The sequence below is a fragment of the Podarcis tiliguerta genome (genome assembly GCF_965153285.1).
Source record: "Podarcis tiliguerta genome assembly, chromosome: 5".
Taxonomy (NCBI): Eukaryota; Metazoa; Chordata; class Lepidosauria; order Squamata; family Lacertidae; genus Podarcis; species Podarcis tiliguerta.
This window is the reverse complement of record NC_139538.1, coordinates 27,333,526-27,358,857: the sequence shown is the minus strand read 5'-3', so window position 1 is coordinate 27,358,857 and position 25,332 is coordinate 27,333,526. Positions and strand designations below refer to the sequence as shown.

Here is a 25,332-nt window from a genome sequence, read left to right as displayed (position 1 = left end):
TCCATTCATTCCTTTCAAATAATCTACAAAGCATTGTAGAGAACCCATAAATAGCATAATAGTCTCCAAGAATACAGTATATAATCTAAGGGGTATTTGTGTGTGTTTTTAAAAAAATTAAAACTGAAAGCAATGGATATTGTGATGAAAACAGCAATAAGGGACATATAGTCTCTCCAGTTCCGAGTCTGCATCGCTTACTTAAGACTTTCCCTTTTTTCATTCAACTTGCTGCTTTAGGTTTGTGCCATTCAGGTGAGAAATACTGGCAAGATGTATGCCTGCAAGAAACTGGACAAAAAACGACTAAAGAAAAAAGGTGGCGAAAAGATGGCTCTGTTAGAGAAGGAGATCCTTGAGAAAGTCAACAGCCGTTTCATTGTCACGCTGTCCTATGCCTATCAGAGCAAAGCCGCCCTGTGTCTTGTCATGAGCCTGATGAATGGTGGGGATCTTAAATATCACATTTACAATGTGGGCGAAAGAGGCTTGGAAATGGATAGGGTCATCTTCTACTCGGCTCAGATCACCTGTGGGATGCTGCACCTCCACTCCATCCAAATTGTCTACAGGGACATGAAGCCTGAAAATGTCCTCCTGGATGATAATGGCCACTGCCGATTGTCTGATCTTGGCTTGGCGGTGGAAGTCAAGGAAGGCAAGTCCATAAACCAGAGGGTAAGTGAGAGTTCACCGTGCAGGGCTGCTTGGCTAGTTGGGAGAGCTTGTTCTATTTCCAATGCACTGAGCCCCCCCTTTAATTCCTTTGGGATTTGTTCTCCACTAAATATCTTATGTGGTCATTTCATTCTAAGTGACAGATGGAAAGAGGATTTACTTTATTAACTATTTGGATGCATGGTGGAGCAATTTGACTGGCACGCCTGCTTAAAAAGAAATTATACCTTGCAAAAAAAAAAACACAACGCTGTTAGGTTTTGAGGCATTATGCAAGTCAGATGTTTCTGTTAACAGCCTATGAGGAGCTCCAAAAATGAGGAATTGTTGGGGAGTGAAAGCCTTAATGTAATGAGTGCCAATTCTACCGGATAAGGAGACACAAAGCAGTGGAAAGGTTTTCTGTGCAAGCCCCACTGAAAGGAATGGGAATGGCACAAGAGCATCTATTGTCTGTTTCAGTGGTGATTCCCTCTTATTGTTCACCCATATTGTAAAGGATTATCTCATCTCATCTCAGTTTTTCCATATTATTCTTATTGCAGCAGTACAACCCACAGCTAACCTACCACATACTCACTTGCACATTCTGGGTCAAAATGTACGAATACCCCTACCAGTGGTGGGGAGTTTGGTAACATGTCACATTCAACTGTATATTTGCAAACAAAAAGAAGAGCACCATTGGCCATTAGTATATAGCTTTAATGGCACTACCTGTGAGGGTTATGAACTGATTCTGATACAAAGCGCTCAAGGTTTAAGTGGGAATTATACAATAAATTTTGGGTAATGTAAATATGGTACATAATGTGCTGCATTTGTTATCCAATTTACGTTTCTTGTGTAACCGCTGTTAAGACAGGTTAAATAAGGATCAGTTCATAATCACTGCAGGTAGCCCTAATAATGTAACGCACATTAGAACGACAGCAGCAAAAAATAGCTTGCTGGAATTCTTTTCCTGGTTTGTATATAGCATGTAAACCTAAACAGTGAGGCAAATATATTTACCGTATTTACATTGCCCTGTACACCTTTCTTATTAATTTTATTGTGCAACCACCATCTTATATATGAGCAAATAACAGGGGTGCCAACTTAAATAAAATATTGTGGGGGCCCAGGTAAACCCCGCCCTGCATAATCATATTTTATTGTGGGGGCCAAAGCCCCCACGGCTCCTAGGAGTTGGCTCCTATGACAAATAAGGATAACTATTCAATTTAATATAAAAAAGCTCTAATCCAGTTTATAGGGTTATGTTGAAAGTATCTCTCGTCAGAATTTGAGAGCATTTCACATTTTTTTTTAAACTTCCCAAATAAAAGATCTGTTAAAGGAATGTCAGTATGCTTTATGTTGTATAAACCTATATATTGCTTGAATGTTTTGATTTGGGATTCATGAATACTGCCCTCCTTTCCTTATTTAAATAGATTTTAGTGGTGTTGGATCTTTCATCAACTGCTTTATGAAATGGAAGCTTGTATGCTATAACAGAGCTGCGTGTGATGTGACTGTATTTCACAGTCAGATGTCTATCATTAAAAGTGTTGGCTCAATTGTCATGAAAACAACCTAGAGTAAGTCCTAGTCATACTTCTGTATATACGGTAACTTCCCAGAAATAAGTAGGCCCTTTTGAATTTGCAGGTCCATGGTTTGTGAGTGCACAAAAGGAAGAGTGTGCTCCAGGTCTAAAGCATATCTCTTTTTGGTACTGGTTGATAGTTGTGATGCATAAGCTAAGCAAGGGTGTGGTTTAATTTGATAAAAGGCTGTATTTCCTGCAGGAAAAGTAACTGATGAGAGATCAAAAGAGAACTCTCAAAATACTAGCCCTGTGTTATTATCAAAGTTGGGGGGGGGGCTTATTAAAACAGAATAGTCAGATCAGCTTAATATGGCTTGTGTGCAGAAGACAGACTCTCAGGGAGGGTTTTAATTTGCTATTTAAAATAAATGCTCAAGGCTTGCAATACATTATCTGTGACTTACTGGTGTAATAAGACTATGGTGTACTCAAAAGTAGGAATGCAGTGGTTGAGTTTCTAGTTGGGCTGTAAAGTGTAGTTAAGTTCTTTTTATGATATCTGAGTGGGGAGGTGGTACCCGTTGACACTGGTAGGGCAGAAGACAGGAAAACCAACAGTAGGTGGAGCCAGAAAGGCACTTTGTAGTTTTTGTCATGTCTCCATCTTCTACCTGCTAAGTTCTACTACAACACTGCAACACATGAGACTAAGGGGGAGGTAGATGACAGGCAGTGCCACCCCCTGGATTGGTTGTACATAGGTCGGCAGGTGGGGCTTGTTAAGGATAGACTGAGGTTGGTGGGGCCAGTTTTCTGTTTGCACTAATGCAGGGTTTCCCAAACTTAGGTCTCCAGCTGTTTTTGTACTACAACTCCCATCATTCCTAGCTAGCAGGACCAGTGGTCAGGGTTGATGGGAATTGTAGTCCAAAAACAGCTGGAGACCCATTTAATGTTTCATCTCATCTTTCTGCCAGAGGCCACATCCCCTCCCTTACTCTGGTCAGCCTTTCATGCCTGTCAGCATTTGACAGAAGGGAAATGAGTCCATTATAGTGTGACAAGAGCAAACAGTTCACGAAGTCACATTTCACAAGAATGAACCTCCTCCACAGGAACATTTTCATGTATGCCAGAATTCAAGTATTCACATCCATAAGACCATAAGAAGAGCATGCTGGATCAGGCCACTTTTGGAAGTCAGAACATGTTAGCAAAGTTGAGAGATGTGATTCCTAAGGAAGGCAGTATTATGCCTAAGGTAGGCAGTATTAATGCCAGCCAAAAAGACTATTAACCTGAAGTCAAATCTATTGATGTATTATGGTACAAATTGTATGAATGTCAATGTGGTCTCTTAGTGAGGAAAACAGGTATTGTGTCTATTAAACAGATGCAACTGGAGTGTGTGGACAATTTGTATTTCACCTGTATCTAACAAAATGGGCCACTGCTGGATTGCCTTTTGATAAAGGGTCATCCTTCATGTTATGAGCTGCAGGAACTGCTAAGCTGAGGTCAAGGAGTAAGGGGAAATGCCATAGACCAGCATAAGGACTCTAATTTGACAACTCTATTAAATATGTAGGGTGGCCATGTATACATCATTCGCCCCATAAAAAGGAGGACACAGGTGTGCATAAAATGTAAACATGCTACTTTATATGCATGGATGCAAATACTATAAAAATATAGTGTATCTCCAGGTGCTAACTTGATGGGCATGCAAGGCCTTGCTCTCCCTTCTTACAGTTAATTAAAACTGGACTTGGACCAGCTCTACAAATAGAAGACAGCTTCAAATAGAAGACTGTTCTTTGAATTAAGGACACATCACATTCTAGATGACAGTAGCCATTCGTTAGTGTTGAATTAGCTGTGCTGCTGTATAAATAGTGTAACCCTATAAATTGGAGCACAGAGATATATTATGCCTGCTGTGTAACTCCATACCCCTCAACTGTCCTGATTTAATCGGGGCATCCCGTTTTGGGGCAGTGTGGTCTTGTGCGGGATGGTAGCCCTGAAAGACTTGCATCCTGGTTTTCCTCTGGGACATGCAACCCCTTATTTTGGCTCCTACAAAAGTGCCTTAGGAGGTTTTTCTGTAAAGATTGTGATAGAGGTTTTATAAAAAAAGATATTCAGGGTAGGAGAGAGCAGGAAAGAGTTGAAGATTTATGAAAGGAAAGACTGAGAAGAAAGACCACAGAAGGAATAAAAATTAATACCCAGAGAAGATAGTGAAGAAGAACATAGTCTTCTTCCGTCACACAACAATAACCACCGGCAGCTCCACAGCCAATGAGGCTACAGTTGCATTCTAGTCCAAAATCATGTTTCCGAAAGCAAGTTGCTCACCTATAGATAACTATTTTTGTTTTGTTCTGTTTAGATTTGTCTTAAATTGAACAATTCTCTGAGTTGTTCCTCTTGCTTCCTGCTCTCCTTCCTCTTCCTATTAAATAAATGTCTAGTCCTTGCTTTATTCTATTAAGAATCTTGGGTTCTGTAGTTTACCCCCAACATAGCTTCATTTTCCAGCCCTCTAACCAACTACAGTTCCCAGGATTCTGTGGGGTAAGTCATGTGTTTTAAATGTATGTTGTGTACACAGACTTAAATTGCCTCCTTTATCTTCCCTTTCCCCACCCTTTTGGGAAAGGGGGAAAGGTAGGGACTTATTGTGTCGTTCTTGTTTCCGCGAAAAGATGTCCAGCCCACTTCCACTTTAGGAAGAGTGGCTAGTGAGAAAGCTATAGCCAAAAAAATGAACTCTGATGATGAAGACTTTGTTGATTATCGTAAGTACCCTTCATTCAGAAACCATACATGTTTTTCCATTTTGTAATCTCTGTTTGCTCAAGGAGGTGATCAAACTATTGTTTGGAATCACTAGTTTTCAAATGTGGTTTTGGGGGATCCTGAGATTTCTCCAAAGCTTATTGGGAGTTCTTCAGTTAGAGGATCAGTAATGCCAAATGAGCTTTCCCAAAAGATTGCTTGCTTGCTTGCTACAATGTTCAATGGTAGAAGAGCTTTGGGTGTGTGCCATTATCCGAAGATTATTATCCTCCACGTATAAAGCCAGATTCTAGTCCTTACCTATGGTTTTTAATTTCACTAACATTAAGATATGCATTATGCTCAAATTAGAAGTATTGGAATATGTTCACTAATGTTAGTGGGTTTGCCTTACTGCCATTGGTTGCGCTCTCAGTAAACTCATTGCTGAGTGTGTAATGACATTAATGTCGGCAGACATTCTGCTGACAGGGGAAGGGCCAACTCAGTAGTACAGTGGTACCTCGGGTTAAGAACTTAATTTGTTCTGGAGGTCTGTTCTTAACCTGAAGCACCATTTTAGCTAATGGGGCCTCCTGCTGCTGCCGCACTGCTGGAGCACGATTTCTGTTCTCATCCTGAAACAAAGTTCTTAACCCGAGGTACTATTTCTGGGTTAGCAAAGTCTGTAACCTGAAGCGTATGCAACCCAAGGTACCACTGTAGAGCATCTGTTTGCATGCAGAGGGTCCCAGGTTCAGTGCCCTGCATCTCCAAGTAGGACTGTGAGAAACCCTTGTCTGAAATGCTGGAGAGCAGCTGCCAGTCACAGTTGACAATGCTGAACTAGGTGGACTAATGATTTGGCTCAGTATAAGGCAGCTACCTATGTTCCTATGATTTTTAAGGCAGGTGGAATGCAGCTGGAGAAAATGATGCGTGCTCTGTGGCTCCTCCCTCTTGTCCTCCTGGGTTATCTTAAAAAGATTTGTACCAAAATAAATGCTGCAATCCTTATATGAATATTTGGTGGCTATAATTGCCTTGGATGCCTTAGCAGAAAGGCACCCTATAAATGCAATCAATCAATCAATCAATCAATCAATAAAACAGCACAAACATTTCACCCCAAATGTTCTTTTCAAAGGATCAAGCTGTAAATTGTAAAAGGTGAATTCTATATACGGTATGTGTGTGCGTGCGCAGTATGACAACATTGGGTTCTTGCTATATCAAGCTATATCAAGGATCATTAACTTTTTCTGGTCTCAGGGCAACATTTGGAAATCTAAGAAACTTTTCTGGGCACCACAAAGCATCCATTTCACAGTTGATTTTTATTTATTTGTTTAAATGTTTATATGCCGCCTGCTAAGTGGGCAGCGCAAGGTGGTGTACAACAAAACAAAACAAAAGGCTATACAAGAAACCAAAATACAATTAAAATACAACCAGGCTGTTGGAAAAATCAATAAAACTATACAGCTGGTTAAATTAGATCTTTGCGGGTTCAGAGTTTCTGAGGAAGCAGGCAAGATGACAAAAATATTTTTTTGCATGTAACTCCTTCCCAAGCAATAGGCAAAACACCAGTGGGTGACATAGGACATGAGTACCATGTTGGGAGTGTGCACAGGTGTCAGTGTAACTTGTACAGAGCGTCATCTTACATGTTTTGAAGACAGCATCATAATATTTGAATAGGACAAAAGCATACTTTGGTTAAACTCATGCACAAAATGCCCCTATCCCCCCCCCCAAAAAAAATCCCTTTGTTTTCCTGTGTAATTCCATTTCTTAGGAAAACGTCAGAAAAGCTGTTTTGATTTTTAGGAATTGCTTTCTAATTTCAAGAAGGCAACAAAGGGCTAGCTACAGGTTGTGAATCTGCAATTTCAAGTTTATCCGTTCTACCTCAGGATGGGTTTTTCTCATTAGCATATTACATGCCCTTTGGTTAACATTCTGCACAAGTTATTCCTTGGTCCTTTTAAACCTAGAAATCACGTTGAAAGCACAATTGGCAGCCAACGCATCAGTGCTAGCTTCTTTTAATGGAGTGCATCATTTCCAGGGACCTTTTCACCAGATCCAGAAGTATACCGTATTTTTCGTCCTATAGGGCGCACCGGCCCATAGGACGCACCTCGTTTTTTGGGGGTGGGAAATGAATAAAAAAAATTATTTCCCCACCCCCCAGCGGCGGCTGCAGCCTCAAGCCTTGCGCACACTTGCCCGAAGCATGAGGAGCCCTCTGGAGGGCGCCCCGTGCTTCGGGCTGCAGGCTGCTGCCTGCAAGCCTTGTGAGCCCGTGGGAACTCCCGCCGGGCTTGCAAGGCTTGCGGATAGCTTCCTGAAGCCTGGAGAGCTAGAGGCATCGGTGTGCACCGACCCCTCTCACTCTCCAGGCTTCAGCAAAAGCCTGCATTCGCTCCATAGGACGCACACACATTTCCCCTTCATTTTTGGAGGGGAAAAAGTGTGTCCTATGGGGCGAAAAATACGGTACCTTTCTTTTCTATGTTAAAAAAAACACTGCTGTGGATTTATTTTAAGGGTCCTATGGGTGACTTGTATTAGGACCGTACCATAAACGAAATTAGCATCAAGAGAGAACTTTGATACTGGAACAATAAAAGAAGCAAGCTAAAGTGCTATGCTAGCCTGAGGGTATATTCACATTTCTGCCTTAGAGCACAAAGATGTTGTCTCCACCTCTGGTGCATTTCACAGTTCTTTCCCCTCTAGCAGTTCACATCAGCACAGCTTCATTAGTGTAAGATTTATTTCTGTTTGTGTACACACCAGGGGGCATTGACAGGGCAGGTATGTCTTTACCCAGTGTAAAGATGCTCACACCTTGGCTAGGGATGAATTAGGAATGGCTTAAGAACTCCAACTGGTGTGAAGCTGGTTCGAGAAACAACACATCAGACAGTAGCATTTTATAAGGAAGTACATATGCATTTGGGGTAAAGTCACTGAAGGACAGCTTTTTAAAAAACCCATCACTGGAAACTCAGCTAGTAAACAGGAGTGTAAACACAGTCAAATACGGTATAGAAGAATTATGTAATCTCTGGCCCCAGACCAGCTATAGCACCACACAACCAACCTCTTGCAGCAACGTATAATCCCAGATGGGAATACACATTCCAATCTGTATCCAGCATGCATCCACAACAGTGGGCACATAAGAGCATTGCAATGAGGGTGTACCTCCAGATATGTGCTTGCATGTGGAGATCACCTTATCTGTATCTCTTGTATTGTCCAGCAGGGGGAAGCACCTTTCTCTCTAGGGAAGATGCCCACATAGCATGTTACAGTGGTACCTCGGGTTACATACGCTTCAGGTTACAGACTCCGCTAACCCAGAAATAGTGCTTCAGGTTAAGAACTTAGCTTCAGGATGAGAACAGAAATTGTTCTCCGGCGGCGCAGCAGTAGCAGGAGGCCCCCATTAGCTAAAGTGGTGCTTCAGGTTAAGAACCGTTTCAGGTTAAGTACAGACCTCTGGAACGAATTAAGTACTTAACCCAAGGTAGCACTGTATTTCAATCTGAGTCGAGACTCCAGGGACAGCTTTTTGGAATGTGGAGTATCTGGAAATCTGGGTGGTGTGTGCACACTTATACAACAGAACAGAAGAGATTTGGTACTGATTTCTGATTGCTGTCCAATATCTGATTGTCCACCTTAACTACACGTATTTGAGCAGGGATGGCGGGGGGTGGAGTTTAAATGTGAACATACCTATCTGGTTTACACTTCTAGCACAATATGCAGATTTGAAATAAAGCAATCTTTTGAAATTCGCACTTCTCCAAATTTTGCAATATAGTTTTCCAGCCAAGTAATATCTACAAAAATGCATAGACTAGGTTAACATGTGCATACATGTACGTGAAAATAACATTAAAATGCATTCATTCAGGTAAAATTGATTTGCATAAATATGCACATTAGGTAAAGCTGCATATACAAATGTGTATATTAGGAGAAATGTGCACTTAAATGCTGATTAATTGTCATGAGGACTTTTTTTTTTTTTAACCAAGCTGATGTGGAAATGTGGAGAACTGAACTAAAGACTGAAAAATTGGAAACTGACAGACTAGCTCAATGTTATATATGAGTTGTTTTGGAAGTTAGGTTCCTTGAATATGTATTTTTTTCTCCAAGGTTTTGGTGTTTAGTCGGAGTTGGTTTATGTTTTGCCAAAAAAGCATGTGTTCAAACAATTCAGAAATGAGAGGGAGAGAAATACAACTCTGGAGACAGCTGGAATTTTTGGAAAGTGTTAAAAGAGAGCATCATTTGCGATGGTGTTCCCACCAATGTGTTTTCTGCTGCAGTTATCTCTGGCCAAATGGTTTTTGCAGCATGATAGTGAGATTGGAGAGAAAGAGACTGCTCACACTAGAGGAATCATAGAATCATAGAATCATAGAATCATAGAGTTGGAAGAGACCACAAGGGCCATCGAGTCCAACCCCCTGCCAAGCAGGAAACACCATCAGAGCACTCCTGACATATGGTTGTCAAGCCTCTGCTTAAAGACCTCCAAAGAAGGAGACTCCACCACACTCCTTGGCAGCAAATTCCACTGTCGAACAGCTCTTACTGTCAGGAAGTTCTTCCTAATGTTTAGGTGGAATCTTCTTTCTTGTAGTTTGTATGCATTGGAAATTGTGGCTTTATCAGACAGAGAAGAAAAAATGGTCCCCAAAGCCCTTTTCCCAGTCCACAAACAATTGGTGGTGGTGGGGAGATATGGGACCCCTTGAAATCCACAAACCACACTTGTTGACTCTTTGCAAATTTAGTCAAATCCTGGTCTCCTCTAATTTCTAAAAACAGTAGCTAAGAGAGCCATCTGGTTGTGAGGCTGTGTACTTAAAGGATGCAACCCCAGGACACAAATTTGCATAAAGTGTACATATTTATATGTATAAATTATATGTATAAATTCCTCTAGGAAATTAAGATGGGAGGTAGCTGGGTTCTTATCAGGACTATGCTTTGCAGTTCCCTAAGTCACTCTTTTTATTTTTATTTTAAAAAGCGGGTGGAAGAAAGAACAGGAGATCCAGGTCTTGCCCCTTGAGCAACGCCCCCCCCCCAACAATGCCCCTGGTCAGACCAATGAAACACAGGTCAGAAAAGCAGAAGTTAAAGCATTTTGGCTTAAGTGGGAGTGTCTAGTGTTTCCTCACATTGTTGTGGCCCTTAAATTTCCTTAATATAAATTTATCTTTAAAATTAGCCTAATTAGTTACAGGGTTATGCTATGCTTCAGATTTTTCTCTACCCTGGTCATGCCCAAATGAAGAGTCTAGTGGACCATTAATCATTGGAATCCTCTTCCTTCTGCACTTCCAGGACACAAAACCAAAATGCATTATTCATTTTTAGTCAGTCGATAGACTTAAGCCACCACCTGCCCACAGAAGAACAAATAAACCCCAATGGCTGTGTTTAAATCCAACTTTCCCTTTGCACCATTGCAAAATTGGACATTTGCAAAACAAATGAATGAGAAATCTCTGCTGAGTCAACAAATGAATTCAGATAAGAAGCAATATAGCATTGGATTGCTTTTGTACTAGCAGACATTGATTGGCTGGTTCCTGCATGCATAGCCACAGGCTGTTGTATGTTGGCTACAAAATGAAGCTATCTCATATTTACTGGAAATGCTAAAAACAAAGGAAGACAGTGCAAGCCCTGTCAACAGACTAGCACCTGAGGGCTGTATGCATTCATATTTATATAATTCTGATCAGCTTAAGGGAGCTATTCACAAGCTAACCACATAGTTAGTGTATGATCTATAGTTGCACAATCTCTTTTCATGCAACATTTTTGTTCTCACAATAGCCCATTTTAAATTGTACCTTAGTTAAGAAGGTAGAAAATGTGACCAGGGAGGAAACCTGATAGTTACCATGCCTCCAGAGAGATTGTTCTTCTTCTTGTGAAGTCGTCCAACGAAACTAGAGTGGGAGATTTGAGGCAGACAAAAGGAAGGACTTCATGCAGTGCATTGTTTAAAGTATAGCATTCACTACCACAGGGGCATAGTAGGGGGGCGCTGCCAGGGCAATGGCCCTGGGCACATTTTTCTGCTGCTCATTCTGCCCTGCCAGACCTTGAGATGCTTTGCGAGGCTGCGATCATATCAGCCTTGCAAAACGGCTTGAGGCTGATGTCACTCCAGTGGCATTGGTGGTAATGGCTGGGCTGGCGCGGCAGACTCCATTCACCCTCTGGCTCCTGGTCTGCGAATGCGTGCCCTGAGCACCAGCAAACCACGCTGTGCCACTGCACTACCACAATAAGGTGATGGCCACTAGCACAGTCAGCTTTAAAAAGGGGTTAGATAAATTCGTGGAGAACCAGCCTGCTAATACCTACTGAACATATTGACTATATACTGCTTCCAGGATCAGAGGCATCCATGCCCCAGAACACAAGTTCCTGGGGAAATGACAGTGGGAAAGGACTCTTACCTTCATGTCCTGTCTCAGGGTGTCCCCAGAGGCATTGAGTTGGTTACTGTGGGCATCAGTTGCTCGACTAGATAGATCTTTGGTCTGATCCAGCAGGACTCTTCTTATATCAATGAACATATGAAGCCATATGTCTATGAAACAGGAAAGGGGATGCTCAGATGCAGGGACCAAATGTGGACCTTTTATCTGGCCCTCTGGACTGAATGCTTTAGCTGAGATTCATGCATTGTAGTGGACTGTACTAGAAGACACTTGGGGTCCCTTCCAACTCTACAGTTCTATTATTATTATTATTATTATTATTATTTATCATTTATACCCCATCCATCTGACTGGGCTTCCCCAGCCACTCTGGGCGGCTTCCAACAAAATATTAAAATACCATAATGCATCAAACATTAAAAGCTTCCCTAAACAGGGCTGCCTTCAGATGTCTTCTAAAAGTCTGGTAGTTGACGTCTGGTGGGAGGGCGTTTCACAGGGCGGGCGCCACTACCGAGAAGGCCTTCTGCCTGGTTCCCTGTAACTTGACTTCTCACAGTGAAGGAACCGCCAGAAGGCCCTCAGAGCTGGACCTCAGTGTCCGGGCTGGATGATGGGGGTGGAGACGCTCCTTCAGATATAATGGATCGAATCCGTTTAGGGTTTTAAAGGTCAGCACCAACACTTTGAATTGTGCTCGGAAACGTACTGGGAGCCAGTGTAGGTGTTATGTGGTCTCGGCGGCCACTCCCAGTCAACAGTCTAGCTGCCGAATTCTGGATTAGTTGTAGTTTCCGGGTCACCTTCAAAGGTAGCCCCACGTAGAGCGCATTGCAATAGTCCAAGCGGGAGATAACCAGAGCATGCACCACTCTGACGAGGCAGTCTGCGGGCAGGTAGGGTCTCAGCCTGCGGTGCAGATGGAGCTGGTAAACAGCTGCTCTGGACACATTCTATAACTTCATCAGGCCACACTCTTCACTGACATTGCCTTGTACTCTCCTTGGGCATTTTTGCTTGCTTGGAATGTATCATTGGATGCTGCTGCTACTGCTACTTTTTGTCTGGGTGGAGTATATAGAGGGGTGTGTGAGTGTGAGTGTCAAGAAACTAGCCGCCTGTAAAAATCACATTTATTGCTTTGCTCACTCTTACCTCTGGCCCCACCCACCAGAACAAAATGTGGCCCTGTGGCTGAAAAATGTCCCTCACCCTCGGGTTTGAATTGTACCTTGAATTGCATCACAGAAAAAACAGTAAGGCTATTTTAAAGCTGGTGAGAGATGTTAGGGTTGACTTGTGTCAGTCGGCAGCATACCTGTTGCGTTTCGAACCAATTGAATTTTCTTCGTAATCCTGTTGTACAACACATTTCAGTAGTCTAAGCCGGATAGCATTAACCAAGATATCTCTGTCCGGGATGGGTGGGTGGTGTCACACCCAGCACACGAGTGAAAAAAAGTGGAAAGGTACTTTAGATTACAATCTGTGTGAGAAACGAGAGTTAGTCTCAGTGTGGAAGGTGTGAGTTTTCCCCCGAAAAAAAAGGGTGGCTAAAAAATGCATGCCCTCCCATCTCAAAAAAAGAAGTAAGTTTTAAAAAAGGAAGCAGAGAAAAGTTTGAACTCTTCTGCTTGTGATGGACACATTTTAAAAAGACAGTTCTGTTCAGAACAGTTTCTTGCACTTCGCCCGAAAGGTAGGACAGAAGTCTGCCCACTGGATGTGCTCTGCAGTGGGGGAATAAGCCTGGCTCCCCCACCCCACCCATCCCTGCTTGGAAAGGGAAGTGAAACAATCAGATGTTTGTTGAATGCTACAAAAAGTCTGGGAGGTTTTGCAATACCCTGATCGCTTTGCTCACTCCCCACAAACATTTTTGAGCACTCAGCATCTTTGCCCATCTCTAATCTGTAGTGTGATAGCAGTGTTGGTTTCTACACAGTATCAGAACTGGCCTGTTATCCTGTGTTATTTCTCAGTAAACCTTTTCATGGGATGGTGCTTCTGGAGCCCTTACAGATACAGACAGTGTGAAAGATTTTTAGCAAATAACTGTTCAGAGTCTCTCCTGATATCTAGAGCTTCCGTAAGCGAGAAGGAAGGAGTCACACCCTTCTTGCATTAAACTGTATTTAGTATGACGAAAATCTGTCTTTGCACCTTCTTTTTTAACAGAGGCTTCTCACCTCACGATGAGAAGTCTCTACGAAAACGATGAACGTGTAAACGCACAAACAATAGAACTATAACTTGTTTGGTTTTACAAGATAGGAAGCAAAGAACATCTAGAATGCCCCCCCCCCCAAGTATTATTTACTTAACCGTGGCAGATTCTAATTGTGATGGGAATTTTCCCCCAGTGACAAGATACCAGGAAATTGTCAATCCTTATATTGTTGGACAAAAGCCAAACATATTATTACCAAATTGCAATTGAAATGAAAGGCAAAAAGCAGGCTAATATTCTGCTGTTCTCTTAGGCAGCCCATGGCAAAGTAAGTGGTAAGCAGAGGGAAAGAAAACCAAACACATTGGACAGCTTCCTGTGGTCCAATGTTACATTCCTCCAAGGTCTGTTAAGGCCACTACTGAAGGGGGGGAATGGAACAGCTGGAATGGAGAACAAAGCAGTCAGCGGCACCCCGTGAAGGGAGGAAGGAGTGAGCTCTACAAAACAGCTGATAGGGCTAAATTCAGCTTGTTTTTCCCCCTGTTCAACAGTTCTTGTGCCATGGCAAATAAAGGATGGACACACAGATTTGCATCTCTGTTTGGTTTACAAGACTCATCGGGTTTGTTTTGTAAAGAGCTGTGGGAAAAGGTAGACATATCTTAATCACACTTTCCTTATGCCGACGGACCCCGTAGGGAGGGCTGCATTGTGACTCTCCCACTCCACCCCAGTTCTCTTAGCTTAAATACCACACTGCTTCTGCCAGTACATGAGCAATACAATGCACTCAGCTGGACATATTTTCTCTCTTCTGTGCATAAAACAATTTTCAGCTCTGGATGCCTTGTCTTTCTAAAAAAAAAAAAAAAAAATCACTTCAGTTTGCTTGAACTTCTTTAGTGCTACTAAATGCAAGCAGCCGAGCATGGCTTTGGGGCATGTGTTATTAAAAAAATGGAGCCACTTTTTAAAAGAGAGGCAATGTTTATTAAACAAAATCAAGCTGCATATCTAAATCTTCTACTGCCTCTTGCAACAGGTGATAGATGTTGCCAGGGTTACATTGTGCAAATGTATTTTGCAAATCTATAGGGCATCACCAAGGAATCAACATGCTTTTGTAACATTTGAAAGATCAGGTGAAAGTATAATCAAGTCAGTGTTGTGTACATCTGGTTATGTATATAAGATTGTTTATAGGAACAGGCCACTAATTGTCGGAAGCCATCTGGTTCACAATATACGTAGTATAATATGTTTCCCTCCATATCTGAGCCACTGTTTAACCCTGAAAGAATGGGTGGAGTTTCACACCTGACCTTTCTCAAACAATTAAAATGCCCCTCTAAGGCACGCGTGCACACACACACACACACACACACACACAATTAAACTTGTTTGTATATGCAAATAGTTTATTTTCCCTGTAAATACTGCTAAATGAGCTGTAAAGCAATGAAACTCTCCCAGCAAGCTGTAAGAGAATGTGGTTCTTGTTTTGTTTTGTTTAACGTGTTTGCTAGCTCATGTACTTGGCACCATAAACACTTCCTACATGACTATGTGGCTGTCCCCCCCCCCCCCCGATAATGGGGAGAAAATGTAAATGAAGAGGGGAAGAAGACTTAAGATAGCCCTCAATTCAGGCTACATTTCTGCATTATTTTGATGCAGGAGGGGATATTACTGGGTGTATTTTATTTTGCCGATCATGTGGTATTGGAGATGTGGATAAAGAAAGCTTCTGCGTGGTAAATTATCATATCCCTTATGTGTTCCTTCCCACTGGTGACTTCATGATACATGAATGGTCAGGAGATAGTCAGGAATGAAATAGCCAATGTCTTCTTCCAGTCTTCTCCCAACCCAGATGAAGGGGTGACCTGGGATAGAAGATATAACTCTCACCTTAACTATGGCCTTTTCTCCCTTAATGATTAGCAGCCTTCCTTCCTATTTCCAATTATCACTACACTTGGAGCTAACACTACGGTGGGGGCAAAACCTCATAGATAACCCTTGTCTCTGAGAAGCTCTGCTTCTGCTGTCTCTGTATGCCAAGTGGACAGAGATGCTTTATGTACCACTAGTAGTCCTTGCTATATCTATGCTCTCCCATTTTTCTGCTGACACCGTAACAGCAAGTATTAGATAAAAGCGTGTTGGAGGTAATGTAATCAGTGCTATTTTTCTAGAAAAAGAGGTGCTGGAACTCTTTGTTCAAGATTTTTTTTATTCCCTGAGAGGTGCCAGAACCAAGTTCCAAAGATTTCTGGCTGGGGGGTGGGGGGTGGGGAAACCCTGAGTAAAATATGCAAATGTGGGTGTGATCCCAGCTGTTTGTTAATTATGCATAAAGTAAAAATGTTTAGGATTGAACTATATACTAATACTGACTTGGGTTTTCTTATGCACCACACACTTGAGAGAAGTACCAGCAGACTCGGAAGAATCTGAGATATGTGCAAGTGCAAAACAACAACAACAACAACACACCCCTAGATGAGGCAGAAACAAGATCCATAGAAGGAAAGTGGCAAGGGGTCAAGCGGAAGTGTGGATGATCCCTGAGTGGGGGTGGGACAGATAACTAGGTGGAGTAGTTGAACAGGAAGCCGGAGAAGCATAGATATACAAAGGGTAGAATGAACCATCTGATCACCCGGCTAGGTCACTTTCTGGTTCACATTTGAAAGCTGTTTTGCATGTTGCCAGAGACAGAACATAGCAATGTTCCTTTATATGAAGTCGTGGCACTGCTCCATCTATCTCAGTACTGTCTGCACTGACTGACAGTGGTTCACCAGGGTTTCAAACAGGCTTCTCTCTCAACCCTACCTGGAGATGCTGAGGACAGAACCTGAGTTCAGGACTGAGGACTGAACCTGAGTTCTGCATGCAAAGCACCTTGCCTGAACCATGATCCTTCCTCAAGCATTATTAGGAGACCTCCTATTCCAGGCTTCCTCAACCTCAGCCCTCCAGATGTTTTGAGACTACAATTCCCATCATTCCTGACCACTGGTCCTGCTGGCTAGGGATCATGGTAGTTGTAGGCCAAAACCATCTGGAGGGCCGAGGTTGAGGAAGCCTGTCCTATTCCCTCCACAGAGCTGCAATTTTCAGAGTTCCCTGGGAAGAGGGATTGATTGTTAAGCTACTCTGATAATTGTAGCTCCTAATAATTCTGAACACCCTTTAAAAACTACAGCTCCCAGAATTCTTTGGGGGAAGCTGTGACCATTAAAAATGGTATAATGCTGCTTTAAATGTAAAGTACAGATGGGGAAGATGGAATAGAACAGAGTGGTTGGAATCCTACCCTAAACAGAAGCTTTCCATGCTGCAATAGTTTGTTGCAGGGCAGGACTGTTAAATATCTAATTGGCTGGCAATTTCCCCCATCCATGTTTCTATGATCAAATTAGATTAGTGAAGTAGTTCTGCCTTCTTTTTAGAATGGGAGTTTTTGAGGAGCCAATTTTAACACAAAAAGGAAAGCACGTTCTGTTGCGCATGCCTCTATCTCCCTTTCCCAGTGAAATGGTAATGGTGCAGAAGAAGGAAGATGGAGGCAGTGAATAAAAGAAGAATCTGGGAGGCAAGTCATGGTTGCATTCCTACATTCTAGGGATACATAGGAGTCTCTCATGTTCCTATCTGTCATAGTCCTTGCAGTGAAGAGGGAAATTTGGAGAAAGGCTACCAAACGATCATGAGCTAGAGCTATGGATGGAGGAGGAATTCCATTCAGTTCACATTTAAAAGTGAACGTACCTAATTCACAATTTCCAAAACAATATGTGAACCAAACAAACCTAGCCTTCAAAATTCACACTTCTTTGAATTTTGTAATGTTGTCATTCAGCCAATTAGCATACAAATGCATACATATAAAAATGCATGTATTAGTAAAAATAACAATAATGCATTATGCTAGGGAAAACTGCTTTGGAAAGAATGTGCATATTGTGTTATTCTTAGCTTAATAACTTTCAGAATCCAGGATGCCCATAAACATAAGATAACCTTGATTAACTATTTACAATTTGAGGAGTCCTGTTAAAGGAAGCCATAGCTTCTTTATTGCTGAATCAGTCTCCTGCTTAGAGGTCCCTTCCAGTCTCATCTGATTCACTTAAAGTGATAGCATCCTCACAAATACTAGGAGAAATGTGCACTAAAATGCTGTTGAATTTTCAGCAAATGGCTACAATCTTTTTAGGCCTAACCACTCATTATATTCATCGTTCTGCCCGGACACTGAGGTCCAGCTCCGAGGGCCTTCTGGCGGTTCCCTCACTGCGAGAGGCCAAGTTACAGGGAACCAGGCAGAGGGCCTTCTCGGTAGTGGCGCCCACCCTGTGAAACGCCCTCCCATCAGATGTCAAAGCGATAAACAACTACCTGATATTCAGAAGACATCTGAAGGCAGCCCTGTTCAGGGAAGTTTTTAATATGTGACATTTTAGTTTATTTTTCATCTTTGTTGGAAGCCGCCCAGAGTGGCTGGGGAAACCCAGCCAGATGGGCGGGGTACAAATAATAAATTATTATTATTATTATTATTATTATTATTATTATTATTATTATTATGTCATTAGCAATCACATAAGGATTTTTAAAACATGTGCAAGAGGGCTGGTTCAATTGTCTTCAGGAACGCAGCACTCCTGAAAATTTATTCCCCACCACCACCATCACGGTGCAGCAATTAGCATTATGGGCAAAGGATCTCAATGGCACCAATGGAATATTTCCCCCTAATACTAACTTGTTGGGGTGTGTGGTTTAACTGAACTCACAGCTGGGAAAGGAAGACTATTATTATACCATTCCATGCTCTGCATTCCTGTGGGCAATTCCCCACCCACCCAGCTCCTATGCCTAGTATTAAGTTGTTGTTTTCTTAAAGTACATTAACAATGCGATTAGCAATTGTGTTGTGTAACTTGTAACTTGGAAAAGACTCTGATGTTGGGAAAGCTTGAGGGCATAAGGAGAAGGGGATGACAGAGGACGAGATGGCTGGGCAGTGTTCTTGAAGCTACCAACATGAGTCTGACCAAACTGCGGGAGGCAGTGGAAGACAGGAGTGCCTGGCGTGCTCTGGTCCATGGGGTCAAGAAGAGTCGGATATGACTAAACAACAGCAACTTGTAGTCAGGTCCTTTTTTTAAAAGCAACAGACGTGATAGAGGTTTATATGGACAGAATGGGGAAAGTGGAGTTTTCCTGCCCAGTAGGAAGAGAGAGGGTGAGTTGAAGTCACTGTTGGACAAATAGTATGAGTATTTGGGCAATTCAGGGACGCGGGTGGCGCTGTGGGTTAAAGCCTCAGCGCCTAGGGCTTGCCGATCGTAAGGTCGGCGGTTTGAATCCCCGTGGCAGGGTGCGCTCCCACTGTTCGGTCCCAGCGCCTGCCAACCTAGCAGTTCGAAAGCACTCTCGGGTGCAAGTAGATAAATAGGGACCGCTTACTAGCGGGAAGGTAAACGGCGTTTCCGTGTGCGGCTCTGGCTCGCCAGAGCAGCGATGTCACGCTGGCCACGTGACCCGGAAGTGTCTTCGGACAGCGCTGGCCCCCGGCCTCTTTGAGTGAGATGGGCGCACAACCCTAGAGTCTGTCAAGACTGGCCCATACGGGCAGGGGTACCTTTACCTTTACCTTTATTTGGGCAATTCTCACATGGCCTCCTCAAGGTAACAACACAAGTTGGGGGCATGTTGAAGCTACAGCAGGGCTTCTGTCTGTTTAAGAGCTCTGGAATGGTATGGTGTTTCAACAAATGCAGTCTCCACCAGGGTGTGGAGAACTATACCTTCCTCAGTTTATAGCAGGACTAGCTGTGCTGTGGTTTTCCAGAAGGTGCTGGTCTTCATCCTGTCATCTCTGAAACATTAGCCAGGCTGTCTAGGGCTGATGAGAGCTGGAGTCTGACAAAAATATGGAGAATTACACACCACCCGAGGTTTATGGGGAAAGAAACCTGATTTATTTATTTTTAATCTATCTACATCATCATCATCATCATTTGCATTTATAGTCCACCTTTCTTCCAAGGAGCATAAGGTGGCATACAGAGTTATCCCCATCTCCACCGTATCCTCACAAACAACCCTGTGAGGTATGTTGGGCTGATATCTGTGTTTGATAGTAGCCTATTTAATTTAGTGGAGTGAAGTTTAAATGCTTGAGGAAGCTCCTTTGGGAGGAAGAAAGGGGTGTAAATTCAGTAAATAAAGTTACTTAAATACCTGGTCCTATCACTTTTCAACATAGGGCCAGTTATTTATTTAACTTTACTCATTGAATTTACACCTCTCTCTTCCTCCCAAAGGGGCCTGCTTGACACCCAAATGACAATGAACATATTAAACGGCCTGATTTGACCAGCCAGCCCTTTATTGCCTACTTTGACTGGCAGTGCCTTTCCGCTATCCCAGGCCTTTTTCATCACCTGTTACTTTTTAGTTAGAGATGCCCAGAGGTTGAAATGGAACCCTTCTGCCGAGGAAAGAGGCTCACCCATTGGCCTCTGGGGGAATGCTTTCATTCCACCTGCCACAATCTCTCAATTCTTCAGATCCCATTCACTTGTCCTCTGTTTCCCCAATACTTTTGTTTCCTTTACTGCCCTATCATTTTTTAAAAAACAAAACCAGTCTGCAGCTTTTCTTTTCTCTTTTGACCTGGAAGGGAGCAACTTAACTGGCTTTCCTTTAACTTACTCTTGCTTTGGAAACCAGTGGCTACGTTCTTAATACACTGTCTTTTAGCCATCGGAATCTGATTAACACTAATGAGACTTATGCAGTTAAAAATGTACTGCCTCAGCCTGCAAATGTGACCCCTGGGCGCTATCTCTGACTTCATAAGCGCCTGCTATTTTGAGAGAAAGGGTCAGCAGTTCTTTCTCTGATATGACCATTGAAATTCAACTCCTGCTGTAGAATGGTACGCTAATATCCAGGCAATCAGATTATGATATACCGTATTTTTCGCTCTATAGGACGCACCAGACCATAGGACGCACCAGACCATAGGAGGGGAAGAATGGGGGGGGGAATCTCCCCCTCTCTGCTCAGCGCCCCTTCAGCGAAGCGGTAGGAGAAACGGAGCCCCTTCCATTTCTCCTCCTGCTTCGCTGAAGGGGCACTGCGCAGAGAGGGAAAACTGTGCAGCGCCTCTCCAGCGAAGCGAAACCTGGAGAGCAAGAGGTACCGGTGTGCACCGACCCCTCTCGCTCTCCAGGCACTCTCCAGAGTTCGCGCTGCGCTCCGGGGGCTTCAGGCAGCTTCAGCGAAAGCAACGCGAAGCCTCCAGAGCACGGGGGGAACTCTCCCTCTGCGCTTCGGAGGCTTCGCGTTGCTATCGCTGAAGCCAAGGAGCCCACATTCGCTCCATAGGACGCACACACATTTCCCCTTAATTTTTGGAGGGGAAAAAGTGCGTCCTATAGAGCGAAAAATACGGTACACTGAGTGTCCACTCCAGAAGTGAGTCCCACTTTGTTCAGTGAGACTTACTTCCTTTTAGAAGTTTTTTGGGCTTACAGCCACAGCCCATTGAGGATAAAAACAATGGCACTGTTCAGACAATCGTTCCTGGTTCTGGAAACCATCATAAACCTCGTCAGTCCTCCCCTCCTGCAATTCTACACCAGCTTCAGTGTGATGATTCTGGTTTATATTAAACCACGGCTTCCCCATTACGTCCAAACATCCCAGCTTATTTTCCTGGTTTGTTAACTAGCATTAAGCCAGAATTCCCTGGGTCAAATGTCAAGTGGAACTCTGGCTTACTACAAGCCAGGCTGTTTGTATTGAAGCTAGTATACAACGGATGGGGGCATGCACAACCCCCCTGGAGGAATTCACTTTTTCAGTTCCATTCCCTTTTCCGAGAAGCAGATTTCAACTGAATCTGAAATCTGGTGCGCTACACTCACATGTCAATTCGTTCGCTGTAATTTAGTTGTTCACTTTAACTGAATGCTCCAGATGTTTTTGTGCATGTGTGTTTGTTTTGCTTGTGGTTTACTGTAATTGCATCATACATTTTGTAGTTCGGAGCCTCCCTAAAAATTTATTACAAATGTGTGCCTTGCTCACAGTTTTGCTGCACCAAGGGTTAATATATTATAGGAGTGAAAGTGGTTTGGGTTAAGTTCATCAAACAGTTACATATATATTGTGATAATGCATGATGCTTATTCATAAAATAATAAATATAAATATATATTTTTTAACATGGCAACCAGAATTTGATTTAAAATAATAATAATGATGATGATGGAATCAAGTCTATAGCAAACAGACCATTTTCACCTTTGTTGCTCAAATACGGTGAAACGACTATAAAAGTCCAGTGTTAGTATTACTTGTATTTAAGTTTTCTCATTGGGCCATAATCCTCAATAGGATTATGAGCCAGTGTGGTGTAGTGGTTAAGAGCGGTAGTCTCGTAATCTGGGGAACCGGGTTCGCGTCTCCGCTCCTCCACATGCAGCTGCTGGGTGACCTTGGGCCAGTCACACTTCTTTGAAGTCTCTCAGTCCCACTCACCTCACAGAGTGTTAGTTGTGGGGGAGGAAGGGAAAGGAGAATGTTAGCCGCTTTGAGACTCCTTAAAGGGAGTGAAAGGCGGGATATCAAATCCAAACTCTTCTTCTTCTTCTCAATACAGAAATTAGAAATCATATACCACTGAAATAAAAAAGACTAAATTCCATAAAATGACTCGGGATTGTGGTAAGATATTGTTTTGATCTTTTATTTAAGTGTAACCTTCAGCATCCATTTCTCCAAAAAGGCAAACTTAGAGATGTGCAGAATATTGATTTTCTTAGCTTTTCCAGATTGTATCATTTTGAATATAAACAGGTTTTAAAAAATGTCTGAATTCAAAACTGAAATGGAATTTTTCACTTTGGATCAAAATTTCCTTTGAAAACCCTTTCACAAAAGGTTGGACCCCAAAACTGCAGAAATCTATAATAACCTTGAACTTCCAAAGGTTACTCTGCTGCTTAATCTAGCCCCCAAAACTTAATCTGTGCCAGACACCAGTAAGTTCTTTCCTATGAAACATGTTGGAGCCTCTATTTGAAGATCTTTTATTGATGAATGGTGAATTTCAGGTCAGCAAAGATTGCCAGAGAAACTCCAGTGCGAAACTGCTGAACTAGGGCAGTGAACACACCATACATTTAAAAATACATTTAAAGCATATGATTTCCCCCAAGCAATCTTGGAAACTGGAAGTGAAAGATAGTTCTAATTAAAATATTCCCCAAATGCATTTTCCTCTCATTCCTCCTTCTAGGTTTTCCTCCTTACTGTGTCTTGGCTATAGGATGAAAATTAATCACAGTAGAAAAATGATGTACCAATGGCAAAGGTAAAAAATGTAAAGGTAAATGACTTCTGGACAGTTAAGTCCAGTTAAAAGCAACTATGGGGTGTGGCACTCATCTCGCTGCAGGCCGAGGGAGCTGGCATTTGTCCACAGACAGCTTTGTGGGTCATGTGGCCAGCAAGACTAAACCGCTTCTATCACAACAGAACACCATGATGGAAACCAGAGCTCACGGAAATGCCGTTTACCTTCCCACCACAGCAGTACCTATTTATCTACTTGCACTGGTGTGCTTTCGAACTGCTAGGTTGGCAGGATCTGGGAGAGAGCAATAGGAGCTCACCCTGTTGCACAGATTCGAACCACCGACCTTCTGATCGGCAAGGCTCAGTGGTTTAGACCATAGTGCCACCTGCGTCCCTTTTACGAATGGCGAACACACACACACACACACATACTGTACTGGCTCCCCGTTTGTGCAATGCTCTCCCCAGGGAGGTTTGGCTGGCGCTTTCATTAAACCCCCGGTTACGTAACATCCCCATTTCAAGGCACCGCACACATCAGTGAAATCATATACAATTGAAAAAGTTTGCAAACACCCTATTATGCCCCTGCTCCACCTATGCCCTGCCCTGTTCCTTGCATTTATTTATTTTTTACTTTTTTGGTCACTTCTGGGTTCGGTTTGATGTGCGTATGGAGAATTGAAGGGTTAGTTCAATCAATGTATGGTCTCCTTTTTGTCTTGCTACTACACTTGCCTGACTGCCTCTTCTTACCATCAGCACACAGCATTTCCTCCTTTGGGCTCTGCACAAGATTCCCCCTCCCCTCCCTGAGTCACCTTTTCCCGTTTCTGTTTTCCTCTCCTTCTCCATTCGCTGCATCTTCTCTCCTTCCTTCTTCAGGCCTTTATTTTCATCACATAGCCTCTTTCGAGATCCTCGCGTCATAGCCCATTTCCTAATCTCAGTTCTGTAGCCAGGGTGAAGACGGTGACTCACCAGGAGGACTGGTTGTCAGGGTGGTCATTTATGCATCACAGATAGAAAGGAAATGCATGGAGGGGGAGGAAGGGGACAAAAGGTCGCATCCAATGTTAGTCCTACTCAAACTAGGCCCATAAAAAATAATGGGCATGACTGAACATAGGGTCGTTAATTTAATGGGTCTATTCTGAGCACAACTTAGTTGGCTACACCACAAATATTTGCATATGCTAATTTATATGTTGTTGTTTAGTCATTTAGTAGTGTCCGACTCTTCGTGACCCCTTGGACCAGAGCACACCAGGCACTCCTGTCTTCCACTGCCTCTCGCAGTTTGGTCAAACTCATGTTAGTAGCTTCAAGAACACTGTCCAACCATCTTGTCCTCTGTCGTCCCTTTTATATTTATATGTACAGATCCACATTTAGACATTATCGCTATCATTTCAATGGAAATACAATACATCTCTCCATACTGGTGGAAGACTGATTCTTGGGCCTACTCAGTCTGATTGGCAGCTTCAAGGCCCCTTCTCTCCCTTTTTATGCCTGTATTCTTTAAACTGGACTTAGACTAGGCAATCCTTCATAGAGATATCCCCTTTAGATAGTCCTCTGTAAAGTGGAACACATAGCCAGCTGACTGGTTGACCCCTCCAACTAAGAATAAAACAAACAAACAATTATAAGATGACTTCTATTTAAAGAATGGAAACTTGTTATAAGCGTGGGGAGAAAAATCTGCGCCTATGTGTTTTAAAACAGTAATGGCTGGTTTTTCCTCAAAATATTATATTCAATCATTAATTCATTCTATTTTCAATTTGCTTTCCAGCCAGTTGGCTCCAAGAGTGGATTATACTAATAAAATAATCAGATTAAAATGCAATAAAACCGTATTTAAAATTGCATTTAAAATCCATCAGCTGAAACCATCAAGAACAATAGAAAGGCACAGTTGTAGCTACCAGAAGCAAAGAGGAGCAGTTCCAGTTGAGCATTCATTGATAGACCCATGTGTGCTGGGATAAACTATAAAAGTGTTGTGTAATGGAAGGGAGCTCCCCTCCCCTCCATCGCTTTCTATGGACATGCCTATATGAGAGCTATGTATTGCTGAGAATTCACTGTTTTCTCATTTGTCTTCCTAATGCGCTGAGGTGCGCATTTGCTTCAGCCTTTGTTTCAGCTGCAAATATGCTGCTTACTGATCACACTTGTAAGCATTCCCTTCTTTTGACATAATCCACATTGCGTTCATCTTATCCCACCTGCCAATTAGTCAAGTCAAGTCAAATAACCTT

The 25,332-nt window shown here is 42.7% G+C and overlaps 1 protein-coding gene and 1 long non-coding RNA gene across 5 annotated transcripts in view; one reads left to right on the top strand and one right to left on the bottom strand.

Moving 5' to 3' along the window:
* GRK7 (G protein-coupled receptor kinase 7) overlaps positions 1-25,332 on the top strand; it is a 44,899-nt gene that overhangs the window by 4,308 nt on the left and 15,259 nt on the right. For both annotated transcript variants that reach the window (XM_083442790.1, XM_083442789.1), the window contains one exon: positions 241-678. In XM_083442790.1, coding sequence (XP_083298916.1) covers positions 241-678 — 438 coding nt within the window. The remainder of the gene's footprint in view (positions 1-240; positions 679-25,332) is intronic.
* Positions 12,121-24,112, bottom strand: LOC310678734. 3 transcript variants are annotated; one of them, XR_014511910.1, is made up of 4 exons: positions 23,884-24,112; positions 19,498-19,612; positions 14,425-14,527; positions 12,121-12,910 (listed from the first exon to the last, which is right to left on the bottom strand). It is a non-coding gene; the product is annotated as an uncharacterized lncRNA (long non-coding RNA). The 3 variants fall into 3 exon arrangements; XR_014511911.1 differs by lacking the exon at positions 12,121-12,910 and having other exon boundaries at positions 12,918-14,527; XR_014511912.1 differs by lacking the exon at positions 12,121-12,910 and having other exon boundaries at positions 12,918-14,523.